We start from the raw sequence: 19,515 nt of genomic DNA on the forward strand, positions 1-19,515 counted from the left end.
GACGCTCTTATCCAGAGCGATTTACAGTAAGTACAGGGACATTCCCCCTGAGGCAAGTAGGGTGAAGTGCCTTGCCCAAGGACACAACGTCATTTGGCACGGCCGGGAATCGAACTGGCAACCTTCAGATTACTAGCCGGATTCCCTAGCGTCTGCTAAATTACTTAAAGACTAAATGACTCGTATATTGCCCTTTAATTGAAACTCTTATGCATAAGCTAATTTTGTATTTTAGGTCATGTCATATCGTCAGTTTAGAGTTTATAGAAGGAAATAATGTGGTTGTAGATTGCTTGGTGCCACTTTTCAATGACTACCCATGAATTCCATTTCAATCAGGAGAGACCTGAGGGGTGTTCCATCAACGTTGATTAAGGAAAAGCGAGACTTATTTCGACAAGTGTTGCTTACTTTAGCGAGAATTCCGTTCCATGAAGGTGGCTTATTTTAGTTCTAGCTACGTAACCAAGGTAACTTATACTTCTGAACTAGCCTTACTGTGTCAGGGCGTATCCGTTATTCAACCCTGTAGATGAAAGTGCTCAGATTATACAAAGAGCGTTTATCCCACCAGCCCTAAGGGTCTTCAGAGACAGAAGTAATGCTTCCATGACCAGTATCTGTGGAAGATGTATAGGTTCAGCAGGCCCAGCATAGTTTATCTAGATAGATTTTATTGTCATTTAAAAAATATATATACATATATAGAACAACACTTTAGCAACTCTTGAGGGTGGCAATGAACACATAAGAGCAGCCTACCATCCTTAGTAGAAAGTAATAGAAAGGAGAGTAGTACACTATAATAGTAAAAAGGAGGGTAGTAGACCCTGGCAAAGTTATTTTGAAGTAATTTATTAATTTTGTTCAAGATGTGAAGAACATTATTAGCCCACATCAAGTGCAAAACATGGCCTTCTTCAGTGTTTAGAATTGTATCCAACAATTTTCAATTCCTGCAACGTTCTTTTTTTGGCTATTATTCTCAACCTCCTGTTGAGAATATCTGTTGTGATTACTGTCAGAAAAGTTTCAGACAGCGCATCAAATTACGCTAATTATCAGTAGGCCTAAATTAGGGATGCACCGAATCCAGGATTCGGATTTGTCAGAATATTGGGCTTTTTGACGGGGGTCGGTTTTCGGCCGAACCTTAGAATTTTCCATCAAACCCTACGCTCGCTACACTGGTCAATGTAATGACGCCGCCGTTGATTACGGGAAGGTGTTTACGTAGGTGGACCGTTCAATGCAGTAAGCTGAGAGAAAGTGAAAACTGAACTTGTGAACTTGTCTCGTGGTGGCAAGGACCCTAAATAATACACATATTCTTCACTGTTAAAACATTTGTGTATGAAACATCCGAAAGAAATTCAAGAAATCTAAAAGGCTAATATTTTGGATATTGATTGGATCTTGAGATAGGGTAAACATAGGCATATGGTAATTGTCAATATAGTTTTTCCCACTTGTCTTCCTGGCATAATGTTGCCTATTCTTTTATTTACAGTAAAAATAAAATGAAAATACAGTGGACTGTGGATGTTGTTTACTTCATTAATGTGTTTACTGTGTTTATGGACTGATGATGGGAGTAGGATTCGGTTGTGGATTCGGTATTGGGCCGAACCCCAAAAATCTGGATTCGGTGCATCCCTAGCCTAAATGCATTAGTTATGTTAAGTAGATTTGGTAGGTGTTAAGGATTGTGTAACTGGGTAGTGGAGAATAATACAAGGTTAAATATTGGACAAAGTTATTTGTAGTTTAATGTAAGTAATGATGCAATCACAAGATACACAATGAAAACAACACAAGATGTTCGTAGTCTAGTACAATGAATCAGTCGATGATGCAACAGCAGTCTCACAGAAACAGAGTATCAGAATAGAACAAACAAAGACCTTCGTTGAGAAAGTGGTTGTGACAGAGATCAGAAAGAGTTCTTCCCACACCAAGTTCTGTCTCCCTGTCCTCGGGAGACAGGTCTTGTACCCCCCAGAGAGGGAGGTCTGTGACAGGCGATTGGTCAGAAGACCGTGGGGTGGGAATGTGGTTGTCCATTTAAATGTCCAGGGCGTTCATGGTGGCACAAGGTGGGCAGTCCAAGGATCTGGTGATGTTCAGAGAGGGAGGGGGTGGAGAAGACCCACAGGTCTACTCAGGGAGGGGGGCAAACAAGACCCACAGGTCTGAGGTAATACAAGGGAGGGGGGCTCCAGGGAAGGGAGTAGATCGCCCCAAGGTCCTGATGGCGTGCAGGGAGATGGAAGCTGCGCCTCTAAGGAAAGGGGGGGGGGTGGTCGTGTCTCCAGGAAAAGGGGTGAGGCAGACCAGGCCAGGGTCGATGATGTATGGGGGAAGGTGGGGCAGGGTCTCCAAGGGGATGCAACCTCAGAACAGAGTATATCCAAAGGTGGTCAGAGACCGGCTGATCTGACCCGTCCTTAGCAGAGAAGAGTTACTGTCCCAACATTACCTTATCTCCCAAGTTGACACTTTTACTCCCAAGCGCTGAGAGGCCCTTTTGTGCTCACTGCGGTCCCTGAGCATCACAAACTCGCCTCCCAAAACAGTCTGCCTGACATCGATGAGCTGTTAAATATCCACACTTTGAACATGAATGAATGAAAGCCACCACAAAATCATTGGCCGTGTGCCCGGCAAGCACAAACTCCTGGAATGGGCTGGAGGCCTCCTCGTGTTAAGCTGCGGTCCAACCTGAAGTAAAAATATTTTATAAGGATGACTGCACTCACCGAAGACGTTCTGTACTGTCGTCGTGCCTCATACCTTATTTGAGGAGCTTAATTTGCTGACAGCGATGGATCCATGATTTAATGGACTTGCCTTGTCATGCAGCTGAGCTAGCCCAGCTGTCGTGCACTCCAAACTTTTCCAGGTGAGTAATCCAAAGTGGCTTCTACCTTTTACAAAAGATCGAGATTTTGACTTTGCCCAAAAGGTTGTGGTTTTTACTTTGTAGCGACTATCCAGTCCTCCACATTAGTCGTGCCGTAAAGAACCAATGTCCAGACTTAAGTACGTTTGGGCTGTTCCCGTTTATTAAATATAAACCCAAATGATGAATGATGTCGTCCAGGATCCGGGTGGTGGTCTATGGCAGCAGGATGGATGGATATGTAGTGGAGTAAAGGCCTGTAATATTAAAGCGGTAAAAAACGTGTGACCTCCCGTCACCCTAGCCTCCAGTACAATGGTGCCTGTGCCAGATTTGCTTATTTTTTTCGAGCGAACAGGAGGGCGATTTGAGTGGAGCGGGATGCAATCTGCATTGAGCGCTGAGCGATAATGAGCGGAGCGGCATTGTGCGGCTTTGAGTGGGGGAGCGGAGGGGTGAACAACTCTGTGAACCAGGAGCGGAGATTCTCACCGCTCCACTCACTGGTGTCGCTGTGTTGTCCATCATTTTTTCTGTTTTTGCGGTGTCTTATTTTACCCATAATACAAAGCGCAACAACCCTTCTAAATCAGTCTTACGTTAGTCACTCATAGTTAAGCTTTATGCAACAGGTAAATTGAAGGGTCTATGGCAAGTCAGACTTAAAGTTACATTTAAGTCTAAGACTAGGTTTATTTTTATGCAACCGGCCCCTGCATTGTAGCAAGGCAGACTCCAAGAGCTAGAAGTCCTAGAAGTCCAGTTGCATAAACTTAGTTTAAGATTAGTCTTAGCCATAGACAGTCTTAAATTGTTAGGTTAGACTAGTGTAATTAAGCCTGTCTGTTGCATAAATAGTAAGACTGACTTAATCTGGGGCCAGTTGCATAAAAATAGACCTAGTCTTAGACATAAATGTAACTTTAAGTCCGACTTGCCATGGGTCTTTGTCAGGTGATGTCACGGTTGCGAAATCGAAGAGCATTATGGGAGTAGCCGCCATGTTTGAGGTATGAATGCAGTGGTGTTCTGTTGTTGGAGAGTTGTGTTATTAATTTATAAGCAAAACATCTTACATTTATTTATTCATTTAGCAGACGCTTTTATCCAAAGCGACTTCCAAGAGAGAGCTTTACAAAGTGCATAGGTCACTGATCATAACAACAAGATAGCCAAAAAAACATCGCGAGTAGCCAAAACATGAAGCACACATTGTGAACAACCAAAGTAAGTGCCAAAGGGAAGAACCATAAGAGCATGTAGTTAAACAAGTCACAACCAAACAACATGAACAGCTATAAGTGCAAGTGTACCTGTGGGAAAAAGCAAGCAACAGTAATAAAACAATATATCACAGCGAGAACCAAAAATTTAAATCAGTTACCACTAACCACAAGAGCAACAAGTCTCTAAGCAAGAGTCATTGTGATCCTTGAGGAAACTAACATCGGGTCAAGCGAACCGTTCCTAAGTACCGTTGTACTCCCGGAACAAGTGCGTCTTGAGCCTTTTCTTGAAGGTGGAGAGACAGTCAGTGTCTCTGATGGAGGTGGGGAGTTGATTCCACCACTGGGGGGCCAGACAGGAGAAGAGCTTGTGTTGGGACCGGGCGGTCTTGAGCGGTGGGACCACCAGGCGGTTGTCTGAAGAAGACCGTAGGTGGCGGGTGGGGGTGTAAGGCTGCAGGAGAGACTTGATGTAGACGGGTGCAGTCCCGTTCACTGCTCGGAAGGTCAATACCAGGGTCTTGAATCTGATACGGGCCATGATAGGTAGCCAGTGGAGAGAGATGAGGAGCGGGGTAACATGGGAGCGTCTGGGTAGATTGTAGACCAGGCGGGCCGCCGCGTTCTGAATCCTCTGAAGAGGGCGGGTTGCACATGCTGGGAGACCAGCGAGCAGAGAGTTGCAATAGTCCAACTTGGAGAGGACGAGTGCTTGGACTAGCAGCTGGGTGGAGTGCTCAGACAGGTATCTCCTGATCTTCCGGATGTTGTAGAGGGTGAATCTACACGACCGGGAGACCGCAGCAATGTGGGCCGTGAGGGAGAGCTCGTCGTCCATGGTAACCCCAAGGTTCCTGGCAGAGGATGAAGGGGTCACCGTCGCAGATCCCAGGGTGATTGAGAGATCGTGGGAGATGGAGGGTTTAGCCGGGATGATGAGAAGTTCTGTTTTGGCGAGGTTCAGCTGGAGGTGGTGCTCGGTCATCCAGGCGGAGATGTCTGTGAGGCAGGCCTCAATCCTAGCTGAGATCCCCGGATCGGTCGGGGGGAACGACAGTTACAGCTGCGTGTCGTCAGCGTAGCAGTGGTAGGAGAAGCCATGGGAGGTGATGATTGGTCCAAGTGAGGTGGTGTACAGAGAGAAGAGGAGGGGTCCAAGGACGGAGCCCTGTGGGACACCAGTGGAGAGCTGGCGAGGGCCCGACAGTTTGCCTCCCCAGGAAACCTGGTAGGATCTTCCCGACAGGTAGGATGAGATCCACTGGAGTGCAGTGCCAGTGATGCCCATCTCAGAAAGTCTGGCGAGCAGGATCTGGTGGTTAACCGTATCAAACGCTGCAGAAAGGTCCAGCAGAATGATAACGGATGACCTGGAAGCCGCTCTGATCTTCTGTTTTTACCATTAAATGTCATGCAATCGTCTTATACAGGGCTGTAACATATATGTACTCTTACTTTAGTATTTCTGACTATAGTAACACTTCTGGTCCCATGTTATGAAGCTAAAACCTTTATCATGTTATTGCAGGTCAACCTGCATATGAGATGATGGAGACTGACCCAGACTGGGCACCCTCCCTCCACCTGGGTCACAATTTATATATTTGTGCATGTACTGACATTTAAGTCCTTTGGTCGGAATGTATGTAAATCCTGTACCCAGCCATTGCTGAAATGTCCGTGTGCTTCAAGGTATTTACAGTTTTTAAATTGTTCACTTGTATAAGCACTTATACCATAAGGATTGAGGTAGCAATGCGGGGTCAGCACTCCAATTTACTGAAGTCAGCTTGTATGGATGTATGTCTTGAATGGAAGACAATTTCTCAAAATAACGGTCCCTAGCATTTTTTGTGAGTTTATCGCAGTACGGCCTTTTCTCAGTTTTCTTGTGCTTCTCCAGTTTTGCAAATTATTTGCTTGTTATCTCTTGTAAATTATGTTCAGTGCTCAGTCAGTACGTTAGCCTGGAAAATGGCGCTGCGGTGATGTCACACACAACAAACCCACGTGAATGACAAAAACCGATTTACCTTCAATTTACCTGTTGCATAACCAGAGCATGTGAGCGGAACGCTGAGCGAAGAGCGCTGAGCGAAGAGCGGAACGCTGAGCGAAGAGCGCTGAGCGAAGAGCGGAACGCTGAGCGAAGAGCGCTGAGCGAAGAGCGGAACGCTGAGCGAAGAGCGCTGAGCGAAGAGCGGAACGCTGAGCGTGAGCGGAGCGCGGAACGCTGAGCGGAGCGCGGAACGCTGAGCGGAGCGCGGAACGCTGAGCGTGAGCGGAGCGCGGAACGCTGAGCATAGCGGGGCGCGGAACGCTGAGCGTGAGCGGAGCGCGGAACGCTGAGCGTGAGCGGGGCGCGGAACGCTGAGCGTGAGCGGGGCGCGGAACGCTGAGCGTGAGCGGAGCGCGGAACGCTGAGCGTGAGCGGAGCGCGGAACGCTGAGCGTGAGCGGAACGCTGAGCGTGAGCGCGGAACGCTGAGCGTGAGCGGAACGCTGAGCGTGAGCGCGGAACGCTGAGCGTGAGCGGAACGCTGAGCGTGAGCGGAACGCTGAGCGTGAGCGGAGCGCGGAACGCTGAGCGTGAGCGGAGCGCGGAACGCTGAGCGTGAGCGGAGCGCGGAACGCTGAGCGTGAGCGGAGCGCGGAACGCTGAGCGTGAGCGGAACGCTGAGCGTGAGCGGAACGCTGAGCGGGAGCGGAACGCTGAGCGTGAGCGGAACGCTGAGCGGGAGCGGAACGCTGAGCGGGAGCGGAACGCTGAGCGTGAGCGGAACGCTGAGCGTTCCGCTCACGCTCAGTCACATTTACTATGAATAGACTGTGTCTCTACATCTGAATTGCAACTCATTTCTTTCTCTCTGTTTTCATTAAAGATCCTGAAAAGTGGACCTGAAAACGAGTTTTAAGTTCGCCACACCACAGAATAATGTTTTATTAACTACCCATCCAAATTCGAATGAAAAAATAACACCGACAAGTATGTTAAATTAGGTTTTGAAATCGTGAAAAAATCAGCAGTCTTCTCTGCTTGAGACTGGGGGGGCGTGTCGCCTGAAGGAGCTGAAGCTCCGCCCCTCGCTGCCTAGTGCCTACCTCCGACCCAGATAATAGACGCTATGTCAAGCCGAAAAAAAACATAGAATTAGAGTCGAATGGGAGTCAGATGGCTGAGCGGTTAGGGAATCGGGCTAGTAATCTGAAGGTTGCCAGTTCGATTCCCGGCTGTGTCAAATGACGTTGTGTCCTTGGGCAAGGCACTTCACCCTACTTGCCTCGGGGGAATGTCCCTGTACTTACTGTAAGTCGCTCTGGATAAGAGCGTCTGCTAAATGTAAATGTAGCCTACTAACAGATCGTTGGCATAGCAACTCTGCCCTTACCGCAAGGTTTAGCCAAGGGAAGAGGTGGCTAACTTTTTTAGCTCAAATTAAGTCAGTCTAACTATTTATGCAACAGACAGGCTTAGTTAGACTAGTCTAACCTGACAATTTAAGACGGTCTAAGGCTAAGACTAGTCTTAAACTAAGTTTATGCAACTGGCCCCATATGTGTAAAGTGCATTACATTGTAAATGGAACAGTGTTGCTCTCTGTACCAGAAGAATAATTAATTTTTTGCTACCAGTAGTGCCAGTATTTAGTCATAGTCAGTAGACAGTCAGTTTATGAATGTGAATGGGTTAGGTGACAGGGTGCTTTGGCAGGAAAGACAAGTAGAGCTCTATTCTAGTTATAGTTGTCCCTCTTCTACCCTACCACACCCCCATGTTCCATTGTGCTGATGTCAGTCTACTTACAATTTCTCAGTGTTGTCATAAAATATCATACCACGATTCTGATGGCTGTCTGCATCTGTGTTTCAGTTCGGGATCGAGTGCGTTCCAAAATGGAGAGGGACATCCTGGCAGAAGTCAACCACCCTTTTATAGTCAAACTGCATTATGGTGAGAATCAATTCATCATAAGATTGTGAGCAGTGCAAACTTGAAAATTGCTTTGTGTCATGTGTCTGTATGTGCATCAGCATTCCAGACGGAGGGAAAGCTGTATCTAATCTTGGACTTCCTGAGAGGAGGAGACCTCTTCACACGCCTATCTAAAGAGGTCAGCACATAACCATGACGACACAATTCTGATTCACCCACCCAATCCCCACCTCCCTCATGACTAATTTCCCTATCAACACCTCTTTCTGTGCAGTTGTTTATACCCTCAGTTCAGAAATGGTTAAGACTACCAACTGTGTTCCTCATAACAGACAACTTGTTGTCTGTCCTGTCTTCATTATTGTAACTCTTGGAGTCAGCCAGTCATCCCTTTCTTGCCTGTAGCTAGTCCAAACTGCAGACTGCACCAGAAAGAGGGACTATTATTTGTCCTGTTATAGTCCACCAAACCCATTAGGGTCCAAATCTGACATCATGAAGAAGTTGATGGTCCAGTAAATAATCCAAAGCAAATGGAAAAAGTCCCCAAACTAACAGCACAGTGGGAGAGTCACGCACAATGGTAGCATGGATGAACTAAGGTAGGGAGAGCAAAATATTTAAAGGCATGCAGCAGTGCAATACGCTAGCGGAGAAGTCTTGTCACTGGTCTATTGGATAGAAGCGAGCGGCTGGTCGAACAGCTGAAACCCTGATGAGCCCAGGCGATGTAGAGAAAAAGGGGAGAGCACACATAGCGGGGAGAGTATGTAGTGAGACAGAATGGTTATTTACCACCCAAGCCTGCAGAGTTTGGTCTTCCTGACTGAACTTGTGCTAAGCTTCCTTAGGTTTAGGCTGTTTAAGACCTTTGAATCCCAAGCAACCCAACCAGTGGTGAGTACATGATGTTTGAAGTACAGTGCATCATAGGGTTTAATTGCTATTACAGGTTCCCAATCTGTGTGGTGAAAAATCCCTGTTGCTGTTTAGTAAGGTTCAGGTGGTCTTTTCTTTTTCTTTGTTTTTCACAGAATGCAACTTCCCACATGAAACATTGTTTTTTATGTATCTCTTTACTAAATACTTGTTTTTACATGGGCTCTATGTGCTCTCAGTGTTATTGCTTGTCTTCCAAGGTGTATCCTATGTAATATAATATATATAATGCTGTAGTAGACAGACCTGATGGAATGCAGTTGGTTTGGGATTCGAATATACAGTCATGATTGACCCATGTCAAATTGTAGATATTGGGTTACTTAGCTGGAGGCTGACATACAATAAGAATTTCTGCCTGATTCATGCATAACAGGTACACCTTGTAATGTACCATGCAAGGACATATTTTCCTTACTGTATTGCGAGAGAACATAATCCAGTAATTCAAATAAAAAAATGTGGCCTGATGACAGTAATGGAGTGAATGCAGGGTCAGCTGTATTTGTGTAGCTATTTTTTGACTGCTTGTTTTCTTAAGTTTTATTTTATCTCCATGGAGTGTAGAATACATATAATTCTTAGGTTAAATAGTTAAAAAGGTGTGTGTATAGACTGTGTATAACTAAAAACCCTTTCTCGCTGAATATTCAGGGGTATTATCTTCTGTTTTAGTAATTCCTGGTAAAATAATTTTAAAGAAAAAAAGAATATAGGCCTTGATGTAACGTTTCATATTTTATTCTATGGTACATGCTATAATGATTATATCAACTATAAATATAGCTGCAAGCAGCAATGCGGGTTGCTCCGCAAAATGGCAAAATACTATAAAAATGTATATTGTAGAAGGTCGAGAGTTGGACAATAAGAGAGCAAAACGACTTCATGTTTGGCCAACAACAATAGGCTGAATGGGGATTTGAACTCATGAGCATAAGGTTACAAGTCAGTCGACTGTTTTATCCTCTCTGCTACAAACCAACTGTTGAGATTGTATGAGTAGAAAGGGCAGAGTATTAGCTTTGGTCAGCTTTGGGACAAAGGTTAACAAACGGTTGACATTTCAAGGTAAAATTGCATAAAATTGCGCATGGTACATCAGAATGATGTCACCTTGAAGCCAATAAGGTTTGAAAAACCATCAGTCAAAATTATATTTGATTTATTGACACAAAGATATTGAGGCAATGTGGACACTTACATAAATACACCCCTTTCAGACATTTTGTATTGCATTTCTCATTCCATTTAACCCTATATAAAGACACATCTGCCCGCACACTATCCCCATCCATACTGTTTCCCTCTCCCAGCGCAGGTCATGCCATAGCAGAAATGCTGCAGCAGCCGCATGAGATTTAGATGTAGTCCAAAAATTGCCTCCCGCAATCAATACATATCAACCGCAACATTGTTTTCAAACTTTCTCAAAGATGGCTTGAAAACCACAGATATAGACTTTCTTCTATCTTCTCTCGTAAGAGTAGATCTCTTACCAGAATTTTTGTCAACCCACAATCAAGCATATAGCCTCATGGGCAACTGGCTAGGGTACAGCCCGCGTTCAGCTCCTTCCGAGTATAGGCTCTGATAGCAACATAGCCGACTCTCTCTTCCCATTAAACTACACGCATTGCACACTCAGGGTGAACAACAAGATTATATTAACTAACAAATAACATTACAAACATCTAACTGAACGAACACAACAACTGAAATCCTTCGCATGGCCATTGTAACTGAACTATTTTCCACAAGTTTTTGGACATGCCGCACTGCATGCTGGGTACTCAAGAGCGCTGACAGCTGATAATCTAGCTGTGCTCCGACTGCGTGATATGACGAGATGCTAGTGACGCGCTAAGGTCTCTGATTCTCCTGCATTAACAAGTTCTGCTTGATTAGCAAGCTATTTTTACTAATGTTTTGTTAGCCATTGAATGGTAATGCAAGCTAGCTAAAAACAATGTTAGTTAGCTTGGCTAAACTGATTTTCATAGCAACAGAAATCAACAAATCAGATCAGTCGAACTTTATTCAGAAAGGGGGGATCCGTATTTTTTACTCTACTCTTAACGCATGACTGTTTAACTTAATGTCTGCACCTCTCTGTCACCAACTGTCTCTGGAGTGGAGGGTGGGGGCTTCATGTCCAACAAATTACACCCCTGAACTTTTAAAACAGATCTAATGGCTTACTACAATTGTAAATATCCTATGGCTTCTTCTCCAATTGGGCCTCGATACAATGTCATCTAATATTTTCTGCCCATTCTGCACAGTTTTTGGGGACTTTCCACACCAGCACCCTTTGCCCAGTCCCTCTATTCTGCCCTACTACATGTGTTTTCCAACACCAATTACAATCAACCCTGGGCAGGGACGGCGCCAGAGAATTTTGAATACAGGTGCTGAGGAGGTGCTAGATCATTGACAGGGGGAGCTGCACAATTATATATACATAAATACTATTAATAAAGAAGCAGTACTTCTCTTGAGTGGTTTTTATTCAGATGAATAATCATTGGATTCAAAAGTCTATCACTTGAACTGGTTTAATCACTTAAGACACTAAAAGTCAGCAGCTTGGCATAGTGGGACATGGAAAGGATTAAACATTTAGACTTTCATCAAAGTAAAAAATGCTGGTTTGTCCTTTTTCATCAATGTCCTCAAAAAAGCAGTCTGCAGAGCTACTGTGTCTGTGGGGTGACTCTGTCTCTGGAGGGCTGGCAGGCAGGGGCAAACAGGGCCTGCAGGCAGGCAGGGCAGGCCAGCTGAATGAAGCTGTCCAGCTAGAGAGGAATAGTCCAGCAAGGGGTCTGTGATGCTCTCAGCATTCTCTGTTGTTGCTTTCAGCATCCTTTATTGAACTCTGTTGAGCAGGCCTCTGCATGACCCTCCAGACCTGTAAAAGTGAAGAAAGGATCCATGTAAGTTCAGTTGTGAAAAGCACAGCTTTTTCCATCTACACTTGACATAAACTACAGTTTTGACTGTTAAATGCAGTGTCATTACTTGAACTTGAATCCAAATGTGTTGACCTGATGGAGACCCATGCAAAGTCACTCAAAACACGGGTTCGATTCCAGGCTCTGGCAAGAGTATTTAGCTCTAAACTGGTCAATATATACACATCTGACCAAAGACCAGCTCGACCTTTGCCTGTAATCAGTGATTCTGACTGCCAGAGACCTTTAAATAGGCTGACCGAGTGAAACTAGCCTGGCTAACGTAGGTCACTTTCTCAGGCAAATGACGAAGGAAACAGGATTGCTTTGAAAAATCCTAGATACTGGCTATCTTCAGCAGGCTCTTGGCTACAAAAAGCAGTCCTCCCTGACGTTTTTGGAGTAGAATTGAGTGAAATACAGACACTGCCAGTGAGCGAACCAAGTCTAACTCTGAGGCTAACGTCAAAACAATGCACTCTCACTCAAATTGCAAGTTTTCCACAAATCACAAAAATAATAGGACCATCTGGCTAAAAGTACAATTCCCACATCTCTTGAGGCTGCCCTGCCCTTTTTGGGGGTAGAATTTACCGAACTGTAAATAAAATGGTGAACATGATGCAACCAAAACATGGCTGCCGCCTAAGCCTATGCGGTCTCCCTGGCGTCAACCTTTTGGGTGAAGAATTCGCCGAGATGCAAAATGATTCACTAACTAAAAACAGAGGAAAAAAGCTAGAGCTACAGTGGCTACTTTTTGAGCTCGGTTTTCCGTCACTTCAGACTCACGATCTAAAGGTCTAAAAGTGCTAAAACCTTCACCATAACTCAAGAGTAGTGTACTTTCACGAACCCAATCATTGATTCTAGCTTAAAATCTGTAAAAATAGGACTTAATACCGAACGTGGCTGCCTCCAACATGGCTATCAGGCGATTCCAGTTGAAAACAACAATGGCCGCCGAAAAATAATTTATATTCGTAACGGCGAGCTGCGATTAGAAGCAAAATTAAACAGGGGCTAAAAACCGAGGGTGGGGGGTTGGTCAGCACACAATTTCCAGAAAGTATGTGTGTGCGTCTCGCCAAGCTGGCGAGCAGGATGAGTGTGCATGCGCTGTGGAGCCATTCAATTGAATTCAATCATATGTTGACATATCAAGGTGAAATTGCGTATGGTACTTCAGAATTATGTCAACTTGAAGGCACTAACGTTTGAAAAACCATCAGTCAAAATTATATTTGATTTATTAACACAAAGATATTGTGGCAATGTGGACATTCACATAAATACACTTCTTTCAGCCATTTTGTATTGCATTCCTTATTCAATTTCACCCTATAGAAAGACATGTGTTCTACAAATATGTAACAATTTTCAAGTCGATTGGATCTATGGTTCATGAGGAGAAGGGTTTTGAAGGTTGTACCAAATTTGGACAGTACAGCAAAATCTATCATGGCGGACCTTATGGGTTCTTGAGGCTTTTTTGTTCCCCATGAGAAATAAGGCATGTATACCAATTTTCAGGCATTTTGGAATAATGGGGTGCTGGGGAAATCACGTAGACTTTGGGCGTGGCTTATAGCGCCACCTATGGTCGTACATGGGCCATTAGCGGTCTTGGAGTAGTGAGTGACCTGTTGTATCATTGGGCCAAATTTGAAAAAATCGTGTCAAGGACTTTTTGCGCTATTGGGCCATTTAGTGGAGAAATATAATAATAAGAATACTAACAAAAACAATAGGTTTCCTCCTACCGGAGGAACCCTAATAAGAATACTGTTACCACCCTCCCTGGGCTGAGCGAACTGCAGAAGGCTTCCGATGTCTAGGGGCAAAGGAGGGTCTAACCACGAAGGGACCAACACGAACATAGACGAGGGTGTCGATATAACCGTGTGTTTATTGTACAAACAGATAAGGCGTTCCTTGCCTAGTGTGATAACAAGGGAGTAAGCTGCGTGATGGACGTGTACACCCATGGGCGGCTTACCTGTCCCCTCTCTCCTGTGAGTGACCAACAAACAAAACAGAACACAAACACAAATGGTTCAGGCAGGGGGGTCCGTGTACTTTGCGGCCAATGGATTTTCGTTTTGAAATTAGAAAACAAAAATTGGGAAAAGAGCTGTTTCCCGACTACCATTTAAAAATAGGAAATAGAAAACGGAAAACGAAAAAACGACCCGTTATCTGATTTTCTTTGATGTGCTTAAACATGGAAATCGGGAATTAAAATAGTGTGTGGAAATCTCCTTTCTCAATTTTGCATAGATTTTAGTGTTGTGACCCGGAAGTTGCTCCCACGAGCTTGACAGTCACATATTCAGGATGTCAGCATAGGGCGCGCTGCCATTTGTATGGAAGCAAATCAGTGACATAATGTTTTGAATTTTAAAAGGCATTGAATACTTTGAATAATTTAAACAACACCGTATTCACATATTTCAATGAAAAAAAAATATCTGACCCAAAAATTCAAGACCCGGCAATTCAGGTTGCTCAAATTCGAGCCTCCCCATGATTACAGTTAGTTCAAAGCATATTGTTATATTTAAGAATAAGACCCTTACCAACTTTACCAAATGTTTTTATTAATGATTGTACTTTATTTGACAGTAAATGGGAGTCAGGTGGCTAAGCGGTTAGGGAATCGGGCTAGTAATCTGAAGTTTGCCAGTTCGATTCCCGGCCATGCCAAATGACGTTGTGTCCTTGGGCAAGGCACTTCACCCTACTTGCTTCGGGGAATGTCCCTGTACTTACTGTAAGTCGCTCTGGATAAGAGCGTCTGCTAAATGACTAAATGTAAATGTAATAATACATATATTAGTGATGCTTTGAAATTCATTAAATGGCCCATTTCCCCAAAAGTCAAAGAGACTCACTTTAAAATTATTTATAAAATATATCCGGTCGCTGACTTTCTTAGAAAAATATTCAAATTTGGTCTCGAACCTTCTTTATTTTGTGAGGTGGCTGCTGAGACTCTGGAACCATGCTTCAGTCCGATGTAATCCAATTTTGCATTGAAACTCGATTGCTCTGCGAGCAATTTTATCGTTCATCTGCTCTGCTATGCGCCCTCTGCTGACATCCTGAATGTGACTGTCAAGCTCGTGGGAGCAACTTCGGGGTCACAACACAAAAATCTACGCAAAATTGAGAACGATTTCCACACACTATTTTAATTCCCGATATCCATGTTTAAGCACATCAAAGAAAATCAGATAACGGGTCGTTTTTTTGTTTTCCGTTTTCTATTATCAAAACAGAAAATGGAAAATGGGTCGTTTTCCGTTTTTTGTTTTCCTATTTCTAAATGGTAGTTTTTGGTTTTCTTATTTCAAAACGAAAATCCATTGGCCGCAAAGTACACGGACCCAGGGAAAAAGCTGACACGACATGCTACAGCACACACAGAACGCGGATGGATGACTGGGGATCGGAAGACAGTTCTGGTGTCTTAAAGGCAGCGGGGAAGACGGACGGGATTGGGATTGGGCGGAATCCGGATTGAGCACGGCGATCCTAGCCAATCGCTGACAGCCACCTGCGGACAACGATAGGGAGGGGCAAACACAACAGGGCAGACCAACACTAACTGCAAGGCCCTACAGGCCGTAACAAATACTAACAAAAACAATAGGTTTCCTCCTACCGGAGGAACCCTAAATATAGCTACAGGCAGCAATGGCGGGTTCCTCCTCAACATTTCAAACCATTACAAAATTGACATGACACAGACATGTGTTTCATACATGTACACAACATTTCAAGACAATTGGATCAATGGCTGATTTCAAGGCATTTTATGCAAATCTTCACAAATTGTCACTGTAGAGACATCCATGCTGCTGACATTGGCTGGGTTTCCCAGATTCGTTAAGAAGCTCTTAATGCTAAGAGCTTCTTAAGAGCGTTCTAAGAACGCTCTAGAATGCTTTTAGAACGCTCCTAAGAAGCTCTTAGCGTTAAGAGCTTCTTAACGAATCTGGGAAACCCGGCCATTATGCGTTCTTAAGACTCTTTTGTTCCCCATGAGCAATAAGGCATGCGTTCCAACTTTCAGACATCTTGGCCTGACGGGGTCAAAATGCCACCCTTTTGAAAGTGACAACTTTGAAGTGTGTTCTGTGCTCTGGCCAGGCCCATCATGCAGAGATCCATTCTTTAAAAGCTTTGACTACAACAATAACTTCATGAAAGTGAGGATACACTTTACAAAAAACATACCACATGCGGCAACACTGTTTTCAAAGTTCCCCGGGACTGGTTTGAAAACCATGGATATTGGAACCCTGCCTGAATTGACCTCTCTCTAGAATCTCAGTCAAATCTCTGCATCCCCATGCCACTTTGTCATGTGTTCATATGTGGATTGCTTCCTGAACTCCAGGTAGAAGTTAAGAAACAGGTTCTACATTGGGAGAACAAAACTGTTGATATGATTATGGATTATGTCAAACATAATTGTACATTGATGCAGGAGAATGCAGAAAAGAAAGTTGAGAAATTAATGACATTGTAAATGAATGTTTTACAGAAAGAAAATAATATGTTTAAAGGAAAAAGGAGATCCAGGGGCAGGCAGCAAGGGGAGTAAGAGATAGACAGGGATATGTGCATACTCTGTAAACAGATACGCCACAGGGCAGGTTATTGTCACAGTATACAGAAATAGTCAGTACCCTTCAGTCATATACTCCATACTACTGCACTCAACCCCTCCCGTTTTCTTCAGAACAAAGAGCTTGCTGTGGCCTGCTCAAGGACACTCAGACAGTAAACAGCCAAAATCAAAGTAATAATAATCAAGAATAGGGGACGCAGAGCTTCTCTTTTTCAAACACAGAGCTACTAGGTTAGCCAGTTCAAAAGTATACAGTACCCAAATCAATGAGATGATCTCCTGACCCCGAACATCTATTAACCTGACACAGACACAATATACTCTTATTAATATCAAGCTTACGAGAGAACGTACTAACTAGTATCCAATGACTAGTTCTATTGATTAGTGAATAATGTAAGCACACAGGAAATCCCAATTTCTTCCACAGTGGCTCGGGCATCTGATAAGGATGCCTCCTGGACACCTCCCTGGTGAGGTGTTCTGGGCACGTCCCACTGGGAAGAGGCCCCGGGGAAGACCCAGGACACGCTGGAGGGACTATGTCTCTCGGCTGGCCTGGGAACGCCTCGGGGTCCCCCAGGAAGAGCTGGTGGAAGTGGCCGGGGAGAGGGAAGTCTGGGCCTCCCTGCTTAGGTTGCTGCCCCCGCGACCCGACCCCCGGAAAAGCGGCAGATGATGGATGGATGGTTTAAAAGGCTACCTTTTCCTAAACTGACATGCACTGAGTTTCAACATCCATTTACAAATGTTTTCTCTATTTTTTACTCTACTCTTAGTGCATGACTGTTTAGCTTAATGTCAGCACCTGTCTGTCATCAATTGTCTCTGGAGTGGGGGGTGGGGGCTTCTTATCCAACAAATTACACCCCTGAACTTTTAAAACATATCAATGGCCTACTACAATTGTAAATATCCTTTGGCCTCTACTCCAATTGGTCCTAATATTTTCTGCACATTCTGCACAGTTTTTGGGGACTTTCCACATCAGTACCCATTTCCCAGTAATGCTGGGAATACAACTATATGACAACAATAATGTTTAATGTAACTGGACTTTCTAACAGTACAACTGGCCCAGCTTGGCACCCCAATGGTCTAGAAACTCCCATACCTGCATTGCAAATCAAGACGAGACTTTTCATTAAGCCCAGTGGCAGACTCATGCTGTTTGAGCTGATTCTATCTCTGTCCTGGTTCTTCTAGACCTAAGTGCAGCTTTTGACACGGTGGATCATGAGATTCTCTTGGAACGTATGGAGAACTATGTTGGGATTTCTTGTACGTCACTTCAGTGGTTTAGATCGTATCTATCTGATAGATCACAATATGTCCACTATGATGGCTGCTCATCCAGGAGCTCCACTGTAAAATACGGAGTACCACAGGGTTCAGTTCTAGGCCCTCTGTTATTTTCACTCTATATGCCGCCTTTAGGAAACATAATTAGAAGCTCTGGGGTAAATTTTCACTGTTATGCAGATGATACTCAGCTATATATGTCTATAAAGTCTGGAGAATTTCCACATGCTATGGAAAAATGTGTTTCTAGGTTGAGAGCTTGGATGACTGCAAATTTCCTTCTTCTAAATTCGGATAAAACTGAGGTTCAAATTTTCGGTCCTAAAAAATATAGAAATAATTTTTTCAATCTGACCTTAGACCTAGACGGCGTCAAAGTCTCTCAAAGCCAGCTGGTAAAAAATTTAGGAGTCACAATGGACCCAGACCTTTCGTTTGAGTACCATATTAAGCAAATTACCAGAACTGCATTTTTCCATCTACGTAATATTGCCAAAATACGAAAATTTCTCTCAAAGGATGATGCCGAAAAACTAATACATGCATTTGTTACGTCCCGATTGGACTATTGCAATGTGTTGTTCTCTGGCCTCCCAATTACCCACCTAAAAAATTTACAGCGGGTGCAAAATGCTGCTGCTAGACTATTGACCAGAACAAGAAAGTTTGATCACATAACACCTACTCTTGTCTCTCTACACTGGCTCCCTATCCAAGCCAGAGCTGACTTCTACTTCTACTAAGTTCTACTACTAACCTACAAATCTCTGCATGGATTGGCACCACTGTACCTCTCCGGTCTCCTTGCACCCTATTGCCCCGCAAGGACACTTAGATCTAGAAAAAAAAAAGACTAAATGTAAATCTCAAGATGCCGGCTATCTGGTGGTTCCCAAAATTAAGAAAAAAACAGCTGGAGGTAGGGCGTTCTCATATAGAGCACCTCTTCTCTGGAACAAATTACCTGTCTCAATTAAGGAGTCTGATACTGTTTCGACATTTAAAATTAGGTTAAAAACGTTATTGTTTAGTCAATTCTACGACTGTTAAAGGTAAGTATGTTACTAGTTGGAGTTAACGGGGGACGGGTTGTTTCCATCCTTATTCTATAAGTATAACTTATTTTAGAGTTCTCTTCCCCTGGAACAGATTTCATGTTCCAAACGAGGGGGCTGTCGCTGTCTTGGTGTGTGTGGGGTTGCATCAAATTCCCCTTTTTTGCTCTGTTAAATTGCTGCACCAGTCCACACTTGACCGGTGGGGATCTCATTCTATTATGACTGTAACTGTTAGCTGCTCCTGGCATTCTCTAATCCCTGCTCTCCTCTCTCTGTCCCCCCCCACACACATCCCTTGTGGTGTGGGGGGTTTGAGTTGTCAGCACCTGCCTGGTCGTCGGTCGGCCAACGCTGGACCTGGTCGCGAGTCTCCCGGTCCTGTCCTACATCTATAAAGTTGAACAATGGATTTTGGTGTTTCAAAACCCATCGACACTGTATGACTATGTTTAGCCTGTGTTCTGTTCCTCTCTCACCAACCGTCTCTGGAGGAGGGGATCCCTCTCTGAATTGCTCCTCCCAAGGTTTCTTCCATTTTTTCTCCTGTTGAGAGTTTTTTGGG

General features: G+C 44.1%; 1 protein-coding gene across 1 annotated transcript in view; it reads left to right on the forward strand.

The window, feature by feature from the left end:
- The first annotated feature begins 8,003 nt into the window (after positions 1 to 8,003).
- Positions 8,004 to 19,515, forward strand: part of rps6ka2 (ribosomal protein S6 kinase, polypeptide 2) — an 80,898-nt gene continuing 69,386 nt past the window's right edge. The window contains exons 1-2 of the mRNA XM_067236000.1: positions 8,004 to 8,079; positions 8,160 to 8,239. Of these exons, the coding sequence (XP_067092101.1) occupies positions 8,022 to 8,079; positions 8,160 to 8,239 (138 nt within the window). The 5' untranslated portion in view covers positions 8,004 to 8,021. The remainder of the gene's footprint in view (positions 8,080 to 8,159; positions 8,240 to 19,515) is intronic.

This window comes from Osmerus mordax, chromosome 5, assembly GCF_038355195.1.
Source record: "Osmerus mordax isolate fOsmMor3 chromosome 5, fOsmMor3.pri, whole genome shotgun sequence".
NCBI classification, from domain to species: Eukaryota; Metazoa; Chordata; class Actinopteri; order Osmeriformes; family Osmeridae; genus Osmerus; species Osmerus mordax.